This window comes from Phycodurus eques, chromosome 7 (genome assembly GCF_024500275.1).
Source record: "Phycodurus eques isolate BA_2022a chromosome 7, UOR_Pequ_1.1, whole genome shotgun sequence".
Lineage (NCBI taxonomy): Eukaryota > Metazoa > Chordata > Actinopteri > Syngnathiformes > Syngnathidae > Phycodurus > Phycodurus eques.
The window spans coordinates 20154077-20180754 of NC_084531.1; the positions used below are offsets into that span (position 1 = coordinate 20154077).

The 26678-nt window shown below is 40.3% G+C and overlaps 1 protein-coding gene across 1 annotated transcript in view; it reads right to left on the reverse strand.

Moving 5' to 3' along the window:
* Nucleotides 1–343: 343 nt before the first annotated feature.
* The window catches only part of LOC133404737 (mitochondrial intermediate peptidase-like), a 33429-nt gene continuing 7094 nt past the window's right edge, over nucleotides 344–26678 (reverse strand). Inside the window, exons 9-19 of the mRNA XM_061680931.1 lie at nucleotides 26460–26520; nucleotides 26323–26375; nucleotides 20899–21052; nucleotides 20745–20822; nucleotides 19829–20036; nucleotides 19388–19497; nucleotides 19205–19279; nucleotides 18832–18948; nucleotides 11557–11678; nucleotides 11409–11482; nucleotides 344–964 (exon numbers count right to left, since the gene is read on the reverse strand). Coding sequence (XP_061536915.1) covers nucleotides 864–964; nucleotides 11409–11482; nucleotides 11557–11678; nucleotides 18832–18948; nucleotides 19205–19279; nucleotides 19388–19497; nucleotides 19829–20036; nucleotides 20745–20822; nucleotides 20899–21052; nucleotides 26323–26375; nucleotides 26460–26520 — 1153 coding nt within the window. The 3' untranslated portion in view covers nucleotides 344–863. The remainder of the gene's footprint in view (nucleotides 965–11408; nucleotides 11483–11556; nucleotides 11679–18831; nucleotides 18949–19204; nucleotides 19280–19387; nucleotides 19498–19828; nucleotides 20037–20744; nucleotides 20823–20898; nucleotides 21053–26322; nucleotides 26376–26459; nucleotides 26521–26678) is intronic.

A 26678-nucleotide genomic window follows, 5' to 3' on the forward strand; every position in this document is an offset into this window, starting at 1 on the left:
AGGGCGTCAACAGCTGCAGGAAGTCGCTGCAGCAGAACCCGAGCTGCTAACGACTGTATGAACGTGTTAATATGGACTACTTGTAAGCCTAGCACAGGCTCCCATATCTGACTGTCTATATGGCTTTAGCGTGACCTAGCATTGGGCGCCAATATCACAGGACGGTTGCTAAACGGATGCAGGTCATGGGAATTTCAACTGCATTATTTTTTCATATGGAGTACTGAGTGTGAGTACTTTTGCCACTCCTATTTTTAATAAGCTCTGTATTAAAGCAGAAATACAGATATTTATGTAAAGAGAGAGAGGAAAAAAAAAAAAAAAAAAAAAAGAGATTCTGGTATAAGCAGAAAGTACTGATTCAAGTGTTCCTGAAGTGGATATAACCCAAAAAAATAAATTAAAAAAATTGCTCATTTAGAATATAATCCTGCGATTTAAATGCCAAGTTATTGAACATATTCTTTTGGTTAATACCATAATGTGTAGAGCTTGCTTGCTCTCCCCGTTTATTCCAAAACATGCTTCTTAGGTTTACTGAATGGTCTAAATTGTCGATAGGTGTGACTGGTTGTTTTTCCATATGTGTCCTGCGATTGGCTGACAATCAGTCCCATGTGTACATTGCCTCTTGCCCAAGTCAGTGGATTAGGTTTCTGTTCACCCATGACCCTAATGAGGACTAGCGCTATAGAAAATGGATGGATATTCCATGAAACACATGAAAAAGGTAATCATCATATAAAGTTCTTACAATAATTATAGATTAGGTAAGAAGGCCTTGCATGTATCCCCACATATTGTGGGACACCTACATTTTATTCATCTAGCAAATGTCCTTGTGCCCCCCCAAAAAGCACATTTCAGCTTTCAGAGTCCATAATGAACGTCTCAAAGTTTGGATGGAGCTCCGACACCAGCGCCTCCACAAAGTCCTCTATGGTGGGCCGCCTTTGAAGCATACCTGTGACGCAAGATAACACATACTCAAAAAGATTAATACATGAGGTTTTCAAGATTGGACATGCAATTATTTGATTTATTTTGTATTATATTTTTCATAAATATAACAGACACGCAAACACCAAAGGCATGAAAAAGGTGACCAAATGAAAAAATAAAATAAAATAAATTGTAGGGCGGGGTTGCCCCGCAGAGAATTTTTTTTAATTTGAACATAAATTCAGCAATCTGGAAGACTGAAGAAGACAATAAGGCAAAATAAATATTCACGCAGAAAAACGTATTTGCACCGCTGTTGATGTACAAATTTAAGATTAAAATTAAATTTGCCTAATTTCTTTGCTTTTTTCTGTCCTCGGCTCCAATTTGAGCCAGGCCCATCTCCACCTGTACGTTATGCCTGATTCAAGCTGTGCCACATGAATAACATCCTCCTCTTTAAGCACTCTCATTCTGAAAAATAATTGACTAAAATCATTGTAGGTAGAGTTACCAAACATTGTACTCAAGTAAGAGTACTGTTATTTGACAATAATGTGACTAAAGTAAAAAAGTAGTCCTCCAAAAAAGTACTTTAGTAAGAGTAAAAAGTACACAGTGAAATAATTCCTCAAAGTACTCAGTAAATAGTAACTTCTGATTTTTTAAACCACAGCAGGAACATCAATCAAAAAAGAATTACAAAATAAAATGTGAATGTGCAAATTCTGATATTACCGTGTGTGTGTGTATGCACAGGCAAAACATCTGCAATTTACTGCACGGTGTTTTCTCAAGTTATAAGTGAGCTGAAATATCCACGTTTGGGCAAACAGTGCCAGACAAATACTACAATACATGAAAGCTGTTGCTTTTGTTCGTCGATATGTAAACGCGAGTAGTGTGCTTTCTTGTTAACGACAACCTTCCCAACATGGCCACCACCTAGGCACGACAATCAACCGGGCTGGTTTATCTAGTTTTACCTATGCCTGGGAAGGCCAATGGAAACGCTTGTGTGCGGTCACGTGACTTTCTTGTGTCGTTTGATTGGTGAACTAGACTAACTTTGTCACGAGCGCTTAAATTGGATTGACGCAAACAGCGGCCAATGCGGAAATCGTAGTCTCGCGCACGAAATAGTTGATAAAAAAGCAATAATTGATAAATAAAAGTACAACATTTAGATCATTGTAACGGAGTAAAAGTACCGTTGCTTCTTAACAGCAGACGCGGCGGAAGTGTTTTTTTCTGGTCTCGTTTACTCCTGTGACTTATCCAAACAAAGCAGGTCCCGAGCACACAGGCGGAACCTCGGCCCGATGCACGCGCATATTAGTCCGCCGCGGAGTAATATTCAGAAATTTCATCTGTTTGGATGGCTGAAAGGCGAATGATTTGGATGCATGCATGATATAAAGTAGCCACATAAAATATTGACATTTTGGGACATTTTCGCATAGAGTGTCCTCAATTTTATTGCCAGCCATTTAGACATTAATGGCATTATTGGGACACAAGATTTACACTGCTATACAAGCTGTACACTGACTACTTTACATTTTAACATGTCCTTTTTAGTGTTGTCCCACAGTGTTTTTCTAATTATTATAAATAGACATATTCTATGATAGTTGAAGTATTTTCTTCTCATTCTTCAATGTTATAACACACACAGGCTTCAGGGCGTGTGCGTGCGTTTGGCTTCTTCTCAAAAGTCATCACGGAGAAAAAGAGTTTCATAAAAAGGTTGCGTTCCTATTAAAATGTGCTTTCTTCCCAAACAAAAAGTCTGAAAAAAACAGGTGAACTCACACACGTGACTCTCATGAGACAGTTGACTGTTATTATACTGTTGAGTAAACACGAGTGTGGTGTGTGTTTTGTACATTTGTAAATGAGCTCATGCGTGGAAGACTCCCTCCCGTTTGCTGGCTTTGCACTTCAGTAGGATGCTCGCTTTGAAGTCGCTTCATTTTGCCCTGTGGACCTGCCAATGTAAATACACGCGCTAACCGCACCACCTCCCTGACTGGGTTTCCTGCATGGGTCACACATCTGTACTGGCACGCATGACTGGTGATGCAAAAAGGTTCACCGAGTAAGAAAACACACAAACACATACCCCAGCGCACACACACAGATGCACAGGAGTGTATCACAGAAGCTGAGACTGGGTATGAGGCTCAGTCGTGAGAGACAGTGGTCTCCTCTTACCGAGCTGCCGCCCCACCCTGTCCTGTGGCTACAAGATGATACAGAACGTCAAGGTCCCTGACACTCTGTGACCGCACAATTCCAACAAAAATTAGGTTTCTCCATATCAATTGGCGCCAATGACCTTTGAAAATAAAGACCCAACAGATCCAACACAATGACTGTTATTTCAGTGGGTGTATTCCATCTGCCTATTTTCTGTAGTGCCACACCCTGGACTGGTCACCTGCATATCGCAGGGCAACGTGTACTACTCCCATAAAGTTAGGGATATTTGGCTTTCAGGTGAGATTTCAGGATGAACCTTAAATGCACAATACTCTTAATTTGACTAAACATTATAAAGTACATGTTCAACTGTTTGTCTCAGTACGTTTTGCACAACTTGCTGTTCTTGACACAATCTGAACCAAATAGTTGTCTCATCAGACCACAGAACATGGTTCTGATAATCCATGTGATTTGTCGGCTTCTCTTCAGCAAACTGTTTGCAGGATTTCTTGTGCATCATATCTTAAGAAGAGGCTTCCTTCTGGGAAGACAGCTGTACAGACCAATTTGATGCAGTATGCAGTGCATGGTCTGAGCACTGACAGCCTGACCACCACCCCTTCAACCTCTGGAGCAATGCTGGCAGCACTCATACGTCTCTTTTCTTAAGACAACCTGTAAATATGATATTGAGAACTTGTACTCAACTTCTTTGGACAACCATGGTAAGGCCTGTTCTCTAGTGGAACCTGACCTGGACTTTTGATCTAAACTCTTGTACTGGGGAGATGTACAAAAAAAAAACGCTCCTGGGAACAAAACCTCTCAGCCCAGCTCCCTGGGAGAATTTGTAGGAGACTGCCAAGATAACGTTGGAGCCATAACAACACTCAGGAGGATCTGATTGGATTGTTGGGGGAAAACGAGGGCGTGTGTAAGAGAGGAGACAAAACAAGAACAATCAGCTCAATGTAAGAGAATAGTTGAGCAATATGGAGCCTTCAATTAAAAATGGACCACACATAACCTTCCCCAACCCTACGGATGCACACACACAGAGGTGTTAATCTCAAAATTCCGCTCACTGCTGAGCAAAGCTAAAGAAGAACCGAGTTGGCGCCTGCTCATTGTGACCAGAAGATGTTTTAAATGGCGAAGCATCAGTGACCAGAGGATGTTTTAAATGACGACGCACCATTTCAGTTTTAAGAGCACACACACAGGATGGGTTGTTTATTTACTTAAAAGGGTGGTGGAAGATGGGTATCAAGTCTAGTGATGAGCGCCTAACAGCTCTGAGCCCAACATAATGAGCACTCTGGGGACCAAAAAGCTGAACAGCCACTTGAATATTGCTTTGAAATATCTGAGATACTGCCAAGAAACAGTTTGGACACTTGGAGGAAACTTTATGAGGAGCTTCATTCTTCAATAAACATGCATGTAACTGTGGGTAGTAATGTATGGTAAATTTACCCATTCTTAAATTGAGTGCAGACCTCCACAAAGGCAAAAGTGTGTGTGTGGGGGGGGGAGTGTGAAGCAATAAAAACGTTTTTGTGGCTCTGACCACTTTTCTGCAATTGGCAGCATGCATTCTGATAAGAATGAGGCAACAGATATTCAAGGCACCATACTATCATAATTTATATTAAGGAAAATCAGATTTTAAAAAAAAAATGTCGAGTCATTTCAATCAAAAACAACAAAAAAACTATTCAACTAAAGGGCATGAAAAATGTTAGATTGTGTTGTCAGAACACATCATGAAGGATGATACAAAATAATAGGATTGTATATATTTTTTTAACATAAGGGAGGAAGCTGTGCTATCCTTCCACAAAGTTTCATGTGAATTGGTTGTGTAGTTTTTGCAGCTAATAATCCAACAAACAAAGCAATCAACTGTGATGAAAACACCATCATAGACCTCCTGCCTTTGCGTTTGGTAGAGGTAATAATGTTGAGAGTCACAGTCTAGGAAGCCAAGCAATTGCTTACTGCCTTCCTACAAATAAACATGGCTTCCTATTTCACCCGCTTACTAATGTCCACCAATTTCTATGCTTCGCTGAAGCGGGGTATGGACCCCAGTCCTCTGGGCTAGGCAGTGTTCCTGCTCTTTCATAACTTAATTGGAGGCATTTAGGGGCTTACAACTTGGAAAGAGCATGCTTTTTTACATTTAAAAACGAGTGCAAACCTCAGCATGCAGTAACTTGAGCAATGTCTCTGTAGTTCTATGTACTGTAGCAGCAGAACAGAGTTCAATGTAGCACTTCCCGACATTTCTGGCTGCTTCAAGTCACCATTTGAGCTCTCTGCTCATAACTGTTTGAAACATCCATCCATCCATCCATTTTCTGAGCCGCTTATCCTCACTAGGGTCGCGGGCGTGCTGGAGCCTATCCCAGCTATCATCGGGCAGGAGGCGGGGTACACCCTGAACTGCTTGCCAGCCAATCGCAGGGAACATACAAACAAACAACCATTCCTAATCAGATTCACACCTACGGGTAATTTAGAGTCGTCAATTAACCTACCATGCATGTTTTTGGGATGTGGGAGGAAACCTGAGTGCCCGGAGTAAACCCACGCAGGCACGGGAGAACATGCAAACTCCACACAGGTGGGGCTGGGGATTGAATTGGGGATTGGGCAGAATAAAAGAGAAATGAATGAATCGATGCTACCAATGTCTCACTGCAGACATTGAATTACCTAAGAAAAAACAACCTCAGGCTTTAATAAGACATTGATAAGCCTTCCCTGCAGGATCCTTGTTGGAAGAGGGAGGAGGTGCCCCTCGGGAAAGATCTTTAGAGTAACACTCCCTGTCTGCTGATTTTCCTGCTCTTAACTACCAAGTCACCTTCTCCATTGGAGAGTCTTGTCCTGACACGCCACAGCCAGAAAATATAGGGAATAAGCCATTCACACTGACATGAATTAGCAACTAAAAGTGCTATAATATGCTTGCCTGGCCAGTAGTTGGTGATGGCTCGTTGTACACAAACAAGGCACGTGAATAAAAAATATTTATTCTTGCGGGCCATATGAAAAGTTGTTTGTTGACCTTTTTTTGCATATAGGGTACTTATTATTAGACTTTACGCCGATCTGATCGGCGTTATTGGTATCGGACGATAATTAGCATTTTATGCTGATCGGCTTTCATGTCATAAGTCGCCGATCCGATCAATGACGTCATCGATCGGCCCCGCACAAGACATTTAACTCCGCGTCTTTGTCACGTATGAATCCAAAAGATAGGTGTCTTGTTGCGCAGTACTGTAACTCTCGGACGGCTAATAAAGTTTTTTCAATCTTGTTGGTGAAAAAAACATGTCGTCGGTGTGGGACTATTTTGCCGTGTCTCAGACAAACAACACGTAAGTTATTTGCAGTCTGTGCACAACTGAAGTACGTCGTGGGGAATGTCATCTAAATGCTGCAACAAAACAAATTTGATTGAGCACTTGAAGAATGTACACAAGGAGTATGCCGAGTTCAAGCAACGCAGCATGGGGGGTCAAACGGACTCAAAGTCTGGACAACACCCGTCCATATAGCTGGGACAGTGAGAAAGTTAGAGTAAGCATGTCATTCACAGTATTTATTAAAGTGATTTAATTGCAATAAAATAATTTAATTACAGAAAGTTAGCACCCATTATTTCTGTGATGTAATGTTGATTGGAACTAAATTTATGTCAGTGGCCAATCCTTGAATGCCCTCTAGAGGTCATTGGTGTTTTAACTTTTGTCTAAAATGCTAGAGAATAATTTGAGCTGGGACGGCTCCAGCACACCCTTGTGAGGATAAACTGTACAGATGGATGGATACAGTATACAGTACACAAGTATATACAATAAATGAATAAGTCACGTAAATAAACACTTTGCTCCATCTTGTGATCAGATCGGTGATCTTTTTTTTTTTTTTTTTTTTTTTAAAACTTGCTGATTGGCTCCAAAAATCCTGATCGTGTAAAGCCTACTCATTATTACAGGGTTGAAGACTTAAATCATACAGCAGAACAAAGTTTGGAAATTGAGGGTGGTTGTGGGGAAGATGCTACTCAACTTCCTGAACACTGTCCGCCAGCCCTTAAAACTCGGGACCAACCGATTAGTCTGTCGGCCAATTTTAGCCCTTTTTAAAATAATCATAATTAGCTGGATTTTTGCAGATTTTTGTCAACCCAATTTGTTTATTTTTAAATATACATTGCCACATTACAACATGAGACAAAGATGATGACATTCTTGGATGTCCATTTTATTCTTAGTCCAATCCATAAAACCGTACCAGTACATGCTGAATGGTGTCTGAGTAGTGCAGAATGATGGCAACTACTTGGAGCTGCGACGTCACATCATTCAATCCTCAGTAACAGGAGTGGGCCAGGCTGTGGATTCCACAGTTTATAAGTTTATGTTATAACGACCTTGTGAAAATACCAATGGCCCAACAAGTCTCCAATTTTACGAACCAAGCTTAAGTTACTCAATGTCTGTTTTACCATAACTAACATAAGTGCACAAGTTATTTTCACAGTGAAGAACTGTTCAACACTCCGTTAGTTGCATTTTAAGGCGCATTTAAATAGGAGCGATTGGAAGAGTTTTTTTTGTTTATCTTTTTTCAGCGCATGTCCCCCTAAAAAAGATTAACATTAACGCCTGTCTTCAGCAGTTTTACTTTGTTGGAAAACACTATAATGTGACTAAGATTGGGCATCAAGAATCAATTGGAACCTGGTTTTACATCCCGGTTATTCCAGATTCATTCATATTTGAAAAATTTTGGTTCCTATTTTCCATGCCGAGTCTGTCGACCCGAATAAGAACTCGTTGGAAACCACCGAAGAACAACACGCATGAAATGCTGTGGCAACGGCGATCGAAAGCGTGGCTTAAATGCATATATAAATAAAATAAATGACAAATCAACCCAGTGGAACACTTGCAATAAGATTATATTGTGCAAAAGAAATTGCACGATTAACATGATCATTGCATGGTTTGGAAACAATGGTGTGCCTGTCTGTGACGTGCATGCTCCAGCTCCGAGGGTTGGCACCGCACCGAAGTCAGAATCACCGAAGTAAAACTAGACTTTACACCGATCTGATCGGTATCGGCCGATAATTTGCATTACAACACGTAATGCGTGGATCAGACTAACAAAGACAGAGACAAATTTGGTCTCTCACGATTACACTGTGTCAGATTACTGCAAAGAAATCTTGTATTCCGATTCCACTGCATCCCGTCTTTTACGATCATTGGGGTTTATCTTGTCAACTCAAACGTGACCGGATAACTCGTTACCATGCCGACAACAACAATAATGGATCGCGCCGTGTGTATTATAAGAACAAAATGGGGGATAACGTGCGCTGGTGGTCACCAGTGGTCAGGAGAGGACTTTAATTCAAGGATTGCTTGAGGTATGTTCACATACTTCTAATATGATACGGCTCGCAACCAGGCAACAAAATGTTATGTAGCCTAGCAAGTGTTTTAATAGTTTAGTTTATAGTTTATTTTAATAGTAACACAATCAGAGTTCCTTTGCACAGGACAAATGGTTGGAGACCTGTATTCACACCAACTATCTTTTCTTTGTACCTCTACATCAAAGGACATCCTTTAACCAGTTATATGTATATTGGGGTGTCCTGCCTCCCCCCCCTGACAGAAACCTGTCTGGGGTTTACAACCGGGGCCAGATCTTCAAAGAGGACTGTTTTTCATTATCGCAGCGAAGGGCCCAGTGGAGGGGGATTGACCAGATGAATTGGCACCAGCAGGCGAGGGGGATTCCAAATATGGTCATGAAGAGCACCATCCTTCCGGGTGCCCCCAAGGAGGGGCTAATTCCACACCCAGAGAATTAAACCTTGATAAACTGAGATCCAGGGGTTTTCGGGGGCTTTTTCGTCGTTCTGGCAATGTAAGCAGTTGTTATGACACTAAGGCTTGTTCAATAAATCGAATTAGCCCAAACGCCAAATGTCTCGAAGTCTTCATTCATCCCATGACCGACGGACGTCGGAGTACTACCGGGAGACCTCCGACTCGGAACCACAGGCGAAAAAATCCACCACACAAGCTAGTGCTAGCACTAACGGTTGTATGTAAACATGCCAGCGTTCTGTCGAATCATGCTTTAAAGTTTTGGTGTGCGTGAAGTAATCTAATTACAACAAAGTAATTTAGTTACAGTAAATTAGCATCCATTATTTCTGTAATGTTGGTTTGCCCTGACTTGATTAGATAGAATACATGACTTGAATAGATAATACTTTTGAAGATACTCGGTATAAAGTACAAAAGTATATACAGTAAATTGACAAGTCATTTAAATAGACACATTGCTCCATCGATCGGTGATCGGTTATCGTTTTTTTAAACTCGGTCCCAAAAATCCAGATCGTGTAACGCCTAAGTAAAAAATAAATAAAATACGTCTTATGCCAGCATTGAGACAGCGAACAAGTTAAACTACACCTAAAAATGTTGGTCAATCAACTCCAATTCAAACAACCAACTAACACGAGCATATGCAATTTAAGCAAGTGTGTTCTAAAGCTCTCGTGAAAGTGTAAACTATCACAGTGAAAAGAAAATACATAACATTTTAATTCAAGTTCATGGGTTTGATATTAATATAGAAATACTGGGTAAAAATAACCCCGTGAGAAATTAATATTAAAGCTTGTAAAAGTTGTAACTCGTATACAGTAACATTAGTGCTTGACTATTTGTGTCGTAAGTATATCTTTCAGTTTATTTAAAATGCAAGGCGTCTGTTTTTTATTTGGGTTCGTAGGAGACATGACTTCATGGCAAAGAAAATAATGGGAGTCGAGGAAATGTGATGTAATTTTAAAGTTGTTGTAAGCGTTTAGAAACACCAAGAGAAGTTATTTTATTAATTATAAATCGTTTAGGCACTGTGGACGACTGTTTAGCACATCTGCCTCACAGTTCTGAGGACCTGGGTTCAAATCCGGCGTTGCCTGTGTGGAGTTTGCATGTTCTCCCCGTGCCTGCGTGGGTTTTCTCCGGGTACTCCGTTTCCTCCCATATCCCCAAAACATGCATGGTAGGTTAATTGAAGACTCTAAATTTCCCGTAGGTGTAAATGTGAGTGCGAATGGTTGTTTGCTTATATGTGCCCTGCAATTGGCTGGCGTCCAGTTCAGGGTGTACCCCACCTCTCGCCCGAAGATAGCTAGGATAGGCTCCAGCAGGCCCGCGACCCTAGTGAGGATAAGCGGTACGGAAAATGAATGAATGAATAAATCATTTAAATGAATCGGGCGGAATTCTCAACTCAGAAGCCCTTGATTAACAAACTGTGATTAGCAGGATGTTGTCACAGAGAGTAGTGACTCAGCATTATTTACATGGCATTTATCATCGTCAATTGGGAACTGACAACACTCCTGTAAACTAAGCTTGCAAGGTAAGTTGAACTGTTAAATACAGGGTGCAGTGTGCCAAAACATACCCGCAGCATCTGTAAATGTCTCAAAAGAATGCTTAACAGTTGTGCGACTAATGACAAACACATTGCAATCAATTGGGGGCGTTAAGATCCACAGAATCTTCCATCTAAATAATTTCATTTAACTGCCATATTTTTCATGATTCAAGTTAAATACGTTTGTCTGTCTGTTGGATAGCAGACTGTTTCTTCTCTCAATGAGGATAACAGTGCTAACTGGACAGTGAAACACTGTCCAGTTAGCATGTTCTCCTGTACACAACAGAGGCTTGTCCTGGCCGTTTTACGTAATCTGTGGCATTTTTGCTAGTAAAAATGCTAGTAAAAATTGCTAGTAAAAATGGTGTGTTAGGGGAATAAAAAAAATCTAAAAAGTGTATAACTCGGAAGATAGCCTTATTGTTTCTGAAATGGACTTTGTATGATTTTACCAACCAACAAAAACGATCAATACATCACCTCGTCGCTGGCTTTGCAGTGATAATTCAATAGCAAGGCAAGCAACTGTTTTTTTTTTTTTTTTTTTAAGTCGATCAACCACCAAAATCAAGAGGAGTAAAGGTGGGTGGATGCCTGAAGTCTATTGTGTCGTCAGTTCTGAAATACTTGAAGGATTGTGAAAGCTACAGGTGTCTTTAGATTAACTTCTTCAAAGATGGAACTCTGAGTAGCCATGTTCATTCAATTACATTGGTAAGGTGGTCACCCTGGTTTAACATAGCCTGAGTGTGTGTTACCTTCCACCATTAACATGGGCTCCTTGGCTCCTCCATGGGCTAGCATCTCTCGACGGTAACGCTCACCCATGTCCCTGGCAGACACACGAGAGAGGTGATAAGGCTTTATCGCTAAAATGGCCTTTTGATGCAAAACCTGTCATCTCACCTGTTTAAAGGATCCTGAATAAAACACTTCTTCCACACCATGGAGGCCACAGCTCGGGACATGAGGTAAGAATAGTATTTGGCCCCATAACCGATGAGATGGCTAAATCTCAGTTGCCATGCCTATGAACAGACATAACATCTAATTTAACGGACATTTTCATGAGATGTAAAGCAAATGTGTGAGAAGCACTACTGAAAAGACAACAATCACTCCACCTGAGATAGAGCCAAAGTGGAGACATTGTTTTCATCTTTTAGAGCTGTTTCGACTGTATTGCTGTCATTATATATCACCTTTCCTACAATGAACCTCTATGGCAAAACATCAATACACAAGCAGGCAACTCCTGTTTCAAAGCACAAAGCATAAAAATTCCAAAACAGTAGTCAGTTTTGTCTCATCTTTTCTGTGTGCAGTTGCCCGGGGGCATTCTCTATCACCTTGAAGATGTTCTTTTATGAGCTCGACTAATATGGACTACTGGGGAATTCAGGAAGTTGGGAAAGACAACAGCTTTGATAGTTCGGGGGGGGGGGGGGGGAGCCTTTAGACCTCCCACTAATAATAATTTATAGACCTACAGTATTTCAAAGACTTGATTCACAAAAGACTAAACATGTATTAAACCTGTCCATGACAAACATCTGGACTGCTTCTATTCTATATTGCTAAGGGACAAAAAATAACATGATCATGACTACCTAAACATAATAGGTCGAAGTATAAGACAGATCTGTTGAATTTATGTTGTGATACAAATAAATTAACAACCCTAATTCAATAAAGATGTCTGTGGGAGGGATCATTCTTTTAAAAGACAGCAGATTAAACAAAGCAACGGTTTTAGGTTATCATGGTAAAAGTGTGTGAAACTGAAACTAAAGACGAAGCAGGTCCAAGCAATGCAACAGTCTCATCTTGGCAAATAGAAATAACTCGAGAGAGAACAGCTCAGAAAACCAAGAGAAAAGCAGAATTTGACACGGTTGCTCTGTCAGCAAAAACAGAACAGTGCCTCAGGTGATGGTGGCTAGAAATCTGAAACTTCCATAAAGCGCTTATCCTGTTGACGATCACATCAGTGGTTGTAGTGGAGACTATTATAGCTGTCAGGCAGACTACATTCTGGACTGTCAAATAAGTCATCACAAGATTTTAAAGTGAATCATAATCACAAAATTTAAAAGTGAAATAGAATCAGGGAGCTCTTCTAAATGAACATTCTGAATCCAACTGATGAGTTTAATGCAAGCAAGTTTTTGTTGTTTCCCAATGTACCTTTTATTAGGGCAAAGTAAAAGTAAGTGTGAGTAAAAATGTGCATACCAGCATGGCATATTAATATATGTATCCATCCATCCATCCATTTTCTGTACAGCTCATCCTCACTAGGGTAGGGGGCGTGGTAGAGCCTATCCCAGCTATCTTCGGGAAAGAGCCGGGGTACACCCTGAACTGGTCGCCAACCAATCGCAGGGCATATATAAACAAACAACCATTCGCACTCACATTCACACCTATATATAAATATATCTGTGTCCAGCCCATGAATGAATGCACCTGAATAAAAATATCACTGAGAGGATACCATAGTTTTCTCATTTGTAGCCTGTGGCCAGTTCCGAACCGAACTGACAAAATACCATAAACTGTCATCTTAGCTTTGTTATTTTTTTCCCTTCAGTCTCTTTAGGTCGGGGGTGTCAAACTAATTTTTGTCACAGGCCACATTGTAGTTATGATTTCTCTCAGAGGGCCGTTATGACTGTGGAACCATATAAATGTATAATCGCCTCATCATATCATTACATATACAGTGGAACCTTGGTTTTGGTATGCCGTAGTTTTTGTAGCATTGGGTTTTCAAAAAAATTTTTGCCAAAAAGTTGTCCCAGTTTTTGTACAGCTTGGTTTTGTACAGTTGAACATAGTCCAGACATTCCTAACTTAAATTTTTTTAAATACGTTATTAAAAGTAAGAACAATTAAAAATTTTGGTCCAGAAGAACATTAAGTAGACGCACAAGATTTGCTTACCTGGGCAACATGAAATAATGTGGTGGGCCGGAACTGGCCTCCAGGCTTTGAGTTTGACACCTGTGCTTTACGTCAAAATTGACTTGTGCAGCACAGCAGGAGGGTCACAGTAACTTTTTCCTCTCTTCAGTCATGCATGACATTTCCCGTTTCTTTTCAAGAGCACCTCGTACAATGATAATGTATATTTAACTGTGTGCGTCCAGCAAATATGTGTTCCTCTTGCATTCAAGCAAGGAATCACAAATTATCATAAACTCTTGCCTGCTGCAGTTTAAATCCAAACATTATCCTTAGCTGAAGAGTTGACCATGTGGTCCGTATTACTCACAGGTGATCTTCCCTCTTCTCACACAGCCAGGAACTGCTAGCGCCACTCTGTAAACTATGCATACGCTAGTCAGAATGTTTAGAATCCATATCTCCCTGTAACCCATTAGCCACTCTGTTTACTTGACTGAGGATACGTATGTATAGGATAGGAGTCAGCGAGCCCATCTACCAGGAGACCCAACCGAGGGGACGCCACCGACAACCCAGGACCCAGAGAGGTCCCAAGCCCGATCGAAGTGCCCCGACCAGTCCCAACGGGGAGGGGCAAGGGCACCGGACCACTGACCCTCACGCCCCAACCACCCACCCAGCGAGCCCACCACCGCCAGCCCCCAGGACTGCATGGGGACCCCAGACACCAACAGGGCCCTGCGCAGGAGCCAGCCACCACACAAAAAAAATAAAATAAATAAAATTGTATTAAATAAAATTAAAAACGGTCATAGCTAAGCACCTGTCATGAGTAGGGCTGGGCATCGAGAATCGACCGCAACCGGGACAGACGCCCCGGCCACACCGGAGCCGACCAAACCTAAAAACCCCGGCCTCCAGCCCGCCCACCCCAAAGAAGAAGAAGCGGCGAGAACCAACGAAGAACTTGCGAGAACCAACGAAGAAGAGCGCGCAAGAAGACGCGCCCGCGCCCAACGGCGGCAGAGGCAAACAAAACAAGTCTTTAATTAGCGATTGAACCTGATTTTGGGATGGCGTTGTTGGTGGCAACTGTAAATGTTGGCACTATATAGTGGAGTCAGGCCAGTCTCCTGTTGAAGTTAAGCAAGCCTGCAGTGTTAGTACTATGCATTATGGCAGCAGACTGCCAACGAGCTACGAGGGACAGCTCCAAAACAATAGCCAAACAAGGCAATTATTTTAATGTATTTAAGTTGGCCTGCAGCGCTATCCATGATAAAAAAATTAAGTATTACCTGTATTTTATTAAGTTTTTCAAAGAAATATTCAGATCCATGTGCATGTACTGACATAATTCAGATTTTTTTAAATAGTATATTAGTTTTACAGGGTGCGTTGTGACTGGGGGCCATGTCGGCTGTGTCCTGCATTGACTGAGTAGGTACAAAGTAGTCGATTAGCATCACAGGGGTCTTATTGTTCAGAGGTATTAGTCAGAAGAAGCGTATACAAAAAAACTAAAACAAACAAGTATCAATATCATAACAAAGCAGGTACAATTGATGACACTGAGGATAATTTCTATTTTTTTTTTTTAAATATTGATGAATGAAGAAAAAATGGTCAAAGTCAAAAGGGCACTTTCTTCATCCAGGGAAAAAGGGTAGGTGCTTGAGCATCACTTGGGATCTAAGTTTACCTGAACCTGTTTTTTTTTGGCATTTCATGCTCCTGGATTGTTTATTTATTTAAATTTTTTTGGACGCACCAGATAGATTATGCTATTGCTGTTTAACAGGGGAACTGTTATGTTGCTGTTCATTGTTATAAGAGGTGGGGTCACCAACTTTTTGGACGCTGAAAGCTACTTCTTGGATACTACTACTACTACTAATAATAATAATATTCATTTATATGAAGACACTGATCATGTTAATGATGTCTCACAATAATTAGAAGACAGATAAAAATGAATATGCAACACTTTGCCAGTGTTTACATTTTCATATAATTAGTTCTTCAACGTTCCTAGAAAATCCTAAATGTCTTATCACTGGTAAGCTATATTTAGAACAGGTCCGCTGACTACTCATGGGGTTCTTGGGGGCTATCTGGTGCCCGCGGGCACCACGTTGGTGACCCCCTATAATATAGAGCTTTTTAAGAGCACTTTTTATGGTGGCAGCTAGAGTACTACTTGTCTTTATTTTCCTGAATTCTGGAAGGTAAGAAATAGCTCAAAAAGTATTCTTGACCCAAATAAACACAAAGTTTATTTATGAGTAAACTGTAGCTGAAAGTGATAAAACTTAGTTTATTTCAAGATAATAATTAAATAGTATGTCTAATGCATTGACATTAACTGTTAATTCTGATGAAGCCAAACGTTTTCATGTCAATTCAGTTTATCAGTTTATTTTTGAAAGGGGACAATGCAATTTCATAAAACACATGAAGTACACATGGTTAAAAAAGCCAGAATTAGCCAGAATTATTTCCACCACTTTGTTTTGTTGTTTTATGATGACTGTTTATTTGTTTTTAGGAAGTTTGTATAATGTACAATGATGGTGCAGTTTATTTTTCCTTTGTCATTGCCTAAATTGTGCATATATTGCTTTCTTTAATTTCATTGGATGACACACCTTTAATGTCCAGTTAGGTAGTGGTGGGCGTAGTTTAACTTGGAACTTTCTCGAAAGGCTAGTCCAACGATTGTCCATTTTGCAGTGTCGCTCAAAGCAGGGAAGCAAGCTAACACAGATGAAGCAATTCTCATAAAAATATAACAAGTGGATGCAGAGTCTACTGGTTCGTTTTGAACTACAGTGGGTATGGAAAGTATTCAGACGCCCTTAATTTTTTCACTCTTTGTTATATTGTAGCCATTTGCTAAAATCATTTAAGTTGATTTTTTCCACATTAATGTACACATAGCACCCCATATTGACAAAAAAAACCTGAATTGTTGACATTTTTGCATTTCTATTAAAAAAGAAATTTCATTTTTTCTTTTTTAATAAATCTTTAATAAATATAACAAAGTGAAAATTTAAGGGGGTCTGAATACTTCCACTGTATTTGTAACCCGATTGAAAGTGAATAGTTGATGTATTTTTTTTGTTGTACTCAGTGGAATGTTTTGTGCAGTAAAGAAAAATGCTAATCGCAATTAGCGACGGAGCATGCTAATGCTAATGCTCACATTTTGTTTTCCTCTTGTATGCAAAGTATAGAGGTTTAAATAAGATTCAAAACTAAAGAGAGACTTTTTAATGTACAGCGGACTATGGATACTCTTTTTGGCCACAAAGTTGTCTCACTTGTCTGCTTTGAGCTTTGGCTAAGCTGCTTTGGTGAGAGGCCTGCATGGAGTGGTCATTTCTCTTGCCGCCAGCAGTATCTATCGACTGAACTGACTGACAGAACTCCAACCAAACTTACCCCAAGAGCACAGCAACAACTCATCCAAGAGGTCACAAAAGACCCCACAACAACATCCAAAGAACTGCAAGCCTCACTTGCCTCAGTTAAGGTCAGTGTTCATGACTCAACGATAAGAAAGAGACTGGGCAAAAATGGCCTGCATGGCAGAGTCCCAAGATGAAAACCAGTGCTGAGCAAAAGGAACATTAAGGCTCTTTTTTACACCACTGTCCACCATCTATACATTTCCATCTTATTGGAGGCACAGTCATTTTAAATTTACTTTTAGGATTATACTGATCCCCATCCTTGAAAGTGAGGCATCGCAATTACAGAGCGCTGCTGTTGGCTGAGGTGAATGTCTGCTAGAGCTTACAATGCAATTTGAAAAGAGGGAAATACATTACTATTAATTTTTTTTTTTTTTAAACTATGTGGAGAAGCAGCTGGAAAAAAAAAGCGAGGCACGAGCTGAAGAATGGGTGAAAAAATACTGACCAGACACTGAAATACAGGCAAAGATACAACAGCACTGTAATCTCTTTTCATGATGCACATAATTATAGCCCAGAGCAAATGCTAAAAGAAGGCCATTCACTGACTTTATTTTCAATTCCCTTCGCCCTCCTGGCGCGTTCCCCTTGCCCACAGCTTCAAATGTGGAGGGAAATGCTGAGCTTTTTTCATTAAAAGAACTGGAAGAACAGTTTCAAATATTTCCCCATTTAAAGAAGACCTGCTATGTGGTTTTACCAGGGCTTCAAAAAATGGCTTTAATCTTTTAAATTGCGCTGAGACTGAATAAGAAGACACCAAAGAGAGGCATGACTCCCGAGTACTGCTTGTTGAACTACACTGCAGCGCAAATACACAATTTTGACAAATGTATTGGGACACCTGGCCATTTAGGAAGTCTTTTTGAGCAGCTTTTCCACAGAATTGTTGAGAACATCTGGGTAAGATGAACAATTAAGATTCAGGTTGAACTAAGAGATAATATAGTATGCGCAACCTACTTCCGCATTCGGTAAAACAGGTTGAAGCACGTGATCTCGGCTGGGGTGAATGGCGAAGGGGACCGTGAGTGGCACCCGTAGGAAATTTAAATGTCTACAATGTCATTTTTAACACAGAAGGATAAGCAGTATGGAAAATGGATGGATGGAACCACAGAGCCACCAAAGATGACAATATTCAATGTTTAGGTTTCGTTCATTTACATATGTCATATCATTCATCCATCGATTTTCCGTACCGCTTATCCTCACTAGGGTCGCTGGCGTGCTGGAGCCTATACCAGCTGACTCTGGGCGAGAGGCGGGGTACACCATGAACTGGTCGCCAGCCAATTGCAGGGAACATATAAACAAACAACCATTCGCACTCACATTCACACCTATGGGCAATTTAGAGTCTTCAATTAACCTACCATGCATGTTTTTGAGATGTGGGAGGAAACCAGAGGCATGGGGAGAACATGCAAACTTGACACAGGAGAGGCCAGTTTTGAACCCTGGTCCTCAGAACTGTGAGGCAGATGTGCTAACCAGTCGCTCACCGTTCCACCCATGTCATATCATATTTGTATAATTAAATGATGTATTTAACTTTTGCCCGAGGACACCAGCCATAAAGAAAACTAAATTTCAGCAAGTTCGTCTTCAATGAATCATGTCAACAAACCTTAGTCATGCTCGTTAGCGTAGCATTCACAGGAAGCCAGCTAACCTGTTTATCAGGTTTCGTCCCGTGACGTTCCGTATAGAGTGAATAACTTGAATAACTGATTACGGCACTTGAAATAATTAGCACCAAATAGCACAATAACAAATGAAAATGTACCGTATTGGGAATGTAAGGCAAGCCGTAGAATTTCTGTTGCATCTCCTTCAGGATTTCAGTGGTCGAGTGATTTTGGGGTTTTCCATGGTAAATCTGGTCCAGTGCAGCATAGAAAATCTGCCCAGGGACAATCGATACCATCACTGCTTGAACATGCTTAACATAAAAACCAGAAACAAAATATTGGACCATTATGAAATACAGAAGAATGTTTGTCTGTTACAAACCCAAAATACACTATGTTACAGTTGGAGCCAAAGAAAGATGTTAAAAAGATGTTCACTACCAGCTTGTAAGGTGGCTTTGACTGACTGAATACAATAACCACAGTATAGGTTCACATTTAATAGTTGGTTTGTGTGTTTGGCGGTACCTGCAGTTGGATGTCTGCAGCACCGCACACCTTCTTGGACTCAAAGAGACGAGTCACCATACTCTCAGGAAGAGGCTGACAAGACATTGAAACGTAGTTCATCATATATTGAACGCATGTGTCCATACATATTTTTTTAACACTTTTGAGCGCTTGCATTTTGTGCACACATTCGAAGTGTACCTGTCCAGTATCATAATGACGTGCAAACTGGCTGACGACCCGATAGTCTGCGGCAAAGTACTCCATGAGGATGGAGGGCACTTCTGCGAAATCTGTTGCACATCTAGTTCCTTGAGGATAGAAAAAAGAAGGGGGGGTAACCAAGAAAGCTCCAAAAAGTGTTTGAACACATCATTCATTACGTAGTAGTACAAGAGCAGAGCTGTATCTAAAATTGTGCCTTTACTAAGACATCAATGACCAGTTTTGATTGCTGCAGTCAGAGATGAATATTAGAAACACTCTATAAAAGGTAGTACACTGCAAACTACAATCACAATAAACATACTCTTTAAATAATACCTCTTTGTGTTAGTCAAAACTTTTTAAACAAAGAATCTTTCCTACAGCTTTTGGATCTTACTCGATTATGCCCGTGTTTCTAATGCTGCGGCTGCAAACCTGTAACGTGCTGGTAACGAGTGCGTCCTAGCATTGAATGCATGGCGTGGCCCATCTCGTGGAAGAGATTCTCCATCATGCCGGGAGAGAGCAGGGTGGGGGCACTTCTTGTGGGGTGAGGCAGGCTCAACATCAGCACGACGACGGGCAGCTGGTACTGACCTGTTTCATGGCACCAGCGACCACCCCGGATGGTGAAGTGACAGTCCTGTGTGGAGGATGAAGAATGAGGGCAACCATGCTTCTCGTTTTGTTTATTTTTTCCATAACCCACAACCCTCAAAAATGTAAATATCCCCCGTTTGTAGAGTCCAATATAATGTGACAACTCCAAATTAAAAAAAAGAAAAAAAAAGAAAAAAAAAACCTAGATTAGCACTCAGTAGAGCTCAGCACTCAGTAGAGTGCAAAACGTGTTTTAATTTGTTCATTTGTCAGACCACATTGTAACAAGCAGCAATTATGAGTACTGTAATCCGCAGTATGTGCTCTGTCAAGAACAAGACACCGGATGAAACTGAATGGCCACAAACTAAAGACCTCTGATCTCTGTTATTCTGTCATCCAGTGAACTCCACTCAACGCTCAAGAAGCAAATCACCAAATCATCTTAACAATGGACAGGGCAAAATAATGGAATTGCACCACTTTTTTGGATTCTGGGATTGGTGGGGTGGGGTTGGGGGAACAATCATGACTCCACAAATAGTGAAAATAAATTCCTCGAACAAAAATAAAATTGCATGTCCATTTGTTAGTTAGCAACTTGCCATAAAAGACGTTAGCCGTTAGGATTTTTCAGACAGGACTCTACCAATTGAATTCTGAGGTGGGGGGAAGGGTTCCATAGTGATGGAGCTAATGACAGTACGAGAAGAGGAAGAAACAAAAAGACTGTGAGTGTGTGTATGCTCACCTGATGAGGTTTGTCTTGCCGCTGGAAGAAGTCACAGTAGATATAGCCAAGTAATCCCTCTGTTTCATGAACCACAGCCTGGAAATGAAACCATCAAACTTGCGGTTCATTAACACATCAGGCACACGTCATTAATACGCGGCCAACAGCATACCAATTTGCGCACATCGTCGCTCCACACCTCTCCAGCACTGGGGTGTTCAGACATGAGGGAGACACCGTAGAGCTGAGAGAAGAGGATGTTCAAACCCTCCATGCAGTTGCCCAGAGAAAAGTAGGGACTGTACAGGCTGGGTTCGGTGTTGTACCTGAACCATGACCAAAAACACAAGAGAAGTAAGACACCAACCTAAGATGTTAGTCTTGGTGAGGTAGGACTTTATCCACTTAACCATATAAGAAAATACTTTCATAAATAAGCAGCTCTCTTTCAGAGCCAGTTGAAACTACATTTTATTAACTTTTTTAAATACAGCTCTTCCTGCATTGCTGTAGTTAATGAAGTGGAAAGCGTGTTTGTCTATGAGCCATTATGCAAAATTCACGTTCCCAAGAAAGCACAATAGATAAATTAATCTATGAACAGATTTTGTTTTTGTGTGTGTTCTTGAAAATTGTCATCTTCAAAACATCACTGATCGAATGAAATAAGTAGTAACAAAAGCTTCTGTGTGGTGGAAAATAAAAGTAAACTCTGGGGAAATATTTCCAGTTTAACTGAACCTAGATTTTTAAGACTTTTCCTTCTAAACAGCATGGTCCAAAACCATGTACAGGGGATGACCAGATTTCTCCCCCATTAAATAATGGCACTGAGAAGACACAAACAACTTCCTGTTAACTTCCATCCAAAGTGCACATAAAGGATCAACAATTTCTGCAATAATTTTATCAAGACTCTCTCTCAATGTGATATTGCTGATGAGTGCTGGAGAAAAACGATAAGTCATTAACAACAGAGGATTGTACATAAAAGGATGGAGAACAGCTCTAAAACTACAAAAATGACCAGGGCTGGATCCAAACTGAATGATGCTGCTTTTCAGGCCTAACTATGATATAACAATTATTTGAAAAGAAATAACCTGAACTCATGTACTTGGGAGAATTCAAGGAAAAACATTTTATTCCCAGTTTGTGAGAAATAAAGTGCCGTCAAAAAGTAATGGCCCCCTTCTCAAATTCTTATATTTTTGCATAGTTTCCCCACTTTAACATTTACAATCATCAAACAAATGTAAATATCAGACAAATATAACCCAAGTGAACTTAAAAATTCTGTTTTTAAATGGTGATTTCATTTATTAAGAAAAAAAAAACCAATTCAAAGTTACCTGGCCCTGTGTGAAAAAGTAATGGCCCACTAAACCTAACTGGTTGGGCCATCCTCAGCAGCAAGCAGCGTTTTCTACAACTGACAGTGAATCTTTCACATCTCTCTCACATCGCAGAACATTCACCTTGAGGATTTTCTGTTAAAGAGCAGAATTCATGGTTCTATCAATCACAGCAAGTTGTCAAGGTCCTGAAGGACGAAGCAGCCCAAGACCATCACACTACCACCACCATGTTTGACTACTGGTATGACGTTCTTTTTCTGAAAGGCTGTGCTACATTTACGCTAGATGTAACGAGATACACACCTTCAAAAAAGCTCAACTATCATCTTCTCAGTCCATATAATATTCTTCAAAAAGTCCTGGGAATCATTAAAATGTTTTACTTTTGCGCAAAAAAAAATTATGTTCTTCAGCAATGGTTTTGGCCTTGGAACTCGGCTATGGATGGCATTTTTCTCTCTCTTCCTTATTGTTGTATAATGAACACAGACCTTAACTGAGAACTTTTTACACAGACCTTAACTGAGACCTTAACTGAGAACTTCTTTAATGAACACAGACCTTAACTGAGAACTTCTAAAGAACTTAGCAGTTCTTTAGAAGTTGTCCTGAGTTCCTTTGTGGCCTCCTGGATGAGTAATTGCTGTTCTCTTGGGGTAATCTTTGTAGGCTGGCCACTACTGGGAAGGATCACCACTGTTCCATGTTTTCTCCATGTGAGGATAATGTCTCTCCCTGTGGTTCGCTGGAATCCTAAAGCTTTAGAAATGGGTTTTGTAACCCTTTCCAGACTGATACATGTCAATTACTTTATTTCTCCACTCGTGTCATTTTGTTCCAGATTTTTTAGACTTGACTTTGTTGGCACAGATTCTGTTTAAGTGTTATCTTGATTGAACAGGTCTGGAGGTAATCAGGCTTGGTTGTGATCAGTGAAAATTAACCAAAGATTGTGATTACCCACAATAAATTCATGATTTAACAAGAAGGGTAATTACTTTTTCACACAGGGACAGGTAACTTTTAATAGTTTTTAATTTCCTTAATAAATGAAATCATTTAAAAAAAACAGCATTTTAAGTTCACTTGGGTTATATTTGTCAGATATTTACATTGTTTGATGATCTTAAACATTAAATTGGGAAACTATGCAAAAATATAACAATTTGAGAAGGGGGCCCAATACATTTCACTGTACTTTATAAGGTCCAGTGTATTTTGGCACGCTTCCCTTCGTTGCTTCCACTATTACTACATACTTAGGAGGGTTGGGCATCGAGAACCGATTGGAACTAGGACTAACGTTCCGGTTCTCCCGGAATCGTTCAAATTTCAAAATTTCGGTTCCCAGTTTCGATGCCTAGTCTGCCGAGCCCGAAGAAGTGGCAAAAACCAACGAAGAAGAATGCACATGAAGACAGGTTTGTGCTTGTGCCCAACGGTGGTAGCGGCGAACAAAAGTGTGTCTTAACTTTGTTAAAATTAATGACCAGTCGCCTCAGTGTAACACTTGGAATAAGATCATATTGTGCAAAGGAGGCTTTCACGATCTGTAGTGTCTGACGGGCTCCAAGCCTCAGCCTACATCGCGCGGAGCTTCAGTGAAGTCAACTCTCAGTCAATTGGGTGAGTGAAACAATAAAATACTTCTATGCCAACATTGAGACAGCTAACAAGGTAAACGGTTGGTTGGACTTTTGCACTGATGTTTTTTAGCATTTATTTTAGTCTTCAAACCAAGGTAAGAGCCGATGACAGAAAAAAAAAGCCTAAGATTTAGCTAAAACTTTACCGGGGCAACTTTACATCACAATGATTTGGGACAAAATTCACAAACGTCTCACAGTATCACAAACACTAACCTTGTGCCTCATCAGTGGGTAAGGAAAAGAATCAACGTTTTATAGCATTTGGTTCCATCCATGAATAAAAAAATCAGTGGTGCCGCGAGGAGTTACTTTTCGTGCCAAAATGCTGAGTTCCGGTGTGTACCCTTCAAAATAAAAGGCTACAAGCTTAAAACAGGAATTCAAGTTAAAACTTGCACATATAAACCATTTGACGTGATAAAACAGTCCCAAATAATTTTAATGCTATATCTAACTTTTAGCTGAAACATTAATTAATGAATATTAAGTCAATTGGGTTAGTTCCACACACATTGCCTTTTAGTTGATAGGTTTGCTAGTGATACTGGTTATAAAGAACCCCGAGTCAAATGTTCATTTTAGTCTATGCTGCCGGCTGCTAAGAAAATGGATGTTCATAATTTGGACACCCTTTATTTAAACCATGCAAACCTTTTCAATCGGCCAAAAGAATCGGAATCAAGAATCGTTGGGAACTGGAATTGAAATAAGGAACTGGAATTGGGACCTGAATTGCTCAAATTCAAACGATGCCCAACCCTAATACTTAGGCCATAAATAAAAAGAATAGTATTTTACACTAAGACAGTAAACTTTACTTGCAACAATGTATTTGCAGCTAAATCTGGATCAAATTAACATTATACTGACTTATTCTACAACCCCAATACCAATGAATTTGGGACGTTGAGTTAAACAAATAAAAACAGAATACAATTATTTGCAAATCATGTTCAACCTATATTTAATTGAATACTCTACAAAGACAAGATATTTAATCTTCAAACTGATAAGCTTAATTGTTTTAGAAAATAATCATTAACTTAGAATTTTATGGCTGCAACACGTTCCAAAAAAGCTGGGATAGGTGGCAAAAAAAGACTGAGAAAGTTGAGGAATGCTCATCAAACACCTGTTTGGAACATCCCACAGGTGAACAGGCTAATTGGGAACAGGTGGGTGCCATGATTGGGTATAAAAGGAGCTTCCCTGAATTGCTCAGTCATTCACAAGCAAAGATGGGGCGAGGTTCACCTCTTTGTGAACAAGTGCATGAGAAAATAGTCAAACAGTTTAAGGACAATGTTCCTCAACGTACAACTGCAAGGAATTTAGGGATTTCATCATCAACGGTCCATAATATCATCAAAAGCTTCAGAGAATCTGGAGAAATCACTGCATACAAGCGGCAAGGGCGCAAACCAACATTGAATCCCCGTGACCTTCGATCCCTCAGGCGGCACTGCATCAAAAACCAACAATGTGAAAAGGATATCACCACATGGGCTCAGGAACACTTCAGAAATCCAATGTCAGTAAATACAGTTTGGCGCTACATCCCTCAGTGCAACTTAAAACTCTACTATACAAAGCAAAAGCCATTCATCAACAACGCCCAGAAACGCCACCGGCTTCTCTTGGCCCGAGCTCATCCAAGATGTACTGATGCGAAGTGGAAAAGTGTTCTGTGGTCTGACGAGTCCACATTTCAAATTGTTTTTGGAAATTGTGGACGTCGTGTCCTCCGGGCCAAAGAGGAAAAGAACCATCTGGGCTGTTATGGACGCAAAGTTCAAAAGCCAGCATCTGGGCTGTTATGGGGCTGTGTTAGTGCCAATGGCATGGGTAACTTACACATCTGTGAAGGCACCATTAATGCTGAAAGCTACAAACAGGTTTTGGAGAAACATATGCTGCCATCCAAGCAACGTCTTTTTCATGGACGTCCCTGCTTATTTCATCATGACAATGCCAAACCACATTCTGCACGTGTTACAACAGCGTGGCTTCATAGTAAAAGAACGTGGGTACTAGACTGGCCTGCCGGCAGTCCAGACCTGACTCCCATTGAAAATGTGTGGCGCATTATGAAGCGTAAAATACGACAACGCAGACCCCGGACTGTTGAACAGCTGAAGCTGTACATCAAGCAAGAATGGGAAAGAATTCCACCTATAAAGCTTCAACAATTAGTGTCCTCGGTTCCCAAACGTTTATTGAATGTTGTTAAAAGAAAAGGTGATGTAACACAGTGGTAAACATGACCCTGTCCCAGCTTTTTTGGAACGTGTTGCAGCCATAAACTTCTAAATTAATGATTATTTGCTAAAAATAATAAAGTTTATCAGTTTGAACATTAAATATTTTGTCTTTGTAGTGTATTCAATTAAATCTAGGTGAACATGATTTGCAAATTATTGTATTCTGTTTTTATTTATGTTTAACACAACGTCCCAACTTCATTGGAATTGGGGTTGTACAGTACAATAGAATGGCATCCAAGCAGAGACATAGAAAACTCTCATCATATCAATTAGCTTGAGAAAATTGAGTGGGAGTTACAATTTACATGACGATTTGTTTCCTAACCTTTCAGCACGCAAGACTCCGCTGAGGAAGGGGTGATCCCATGGCATGAGCTCCTGTATCAAAACAACGTGAGTTCTTGTAGATGACAAGTATTTTAACATGAAATAGAGCAGTGATGGAAACAGAATGTCACCCACAGAATTCCGAGGGTTGAGTTTTTTCTTCATGTCGCTCATCATCTTAAAGTCTTTTGCTGTTCTGTGACATTGGGAAGAAAATACCCCAAATTAAAGGCCATTAGAATACAGACCTCGGATAAGTGGAAGAAAATGGATGGATGGATGGAGAACACAGGATACAATTGGATCAAAGTTGGCAAACGCATAACTAACAGATGACTATAAATGGGCTGGGAA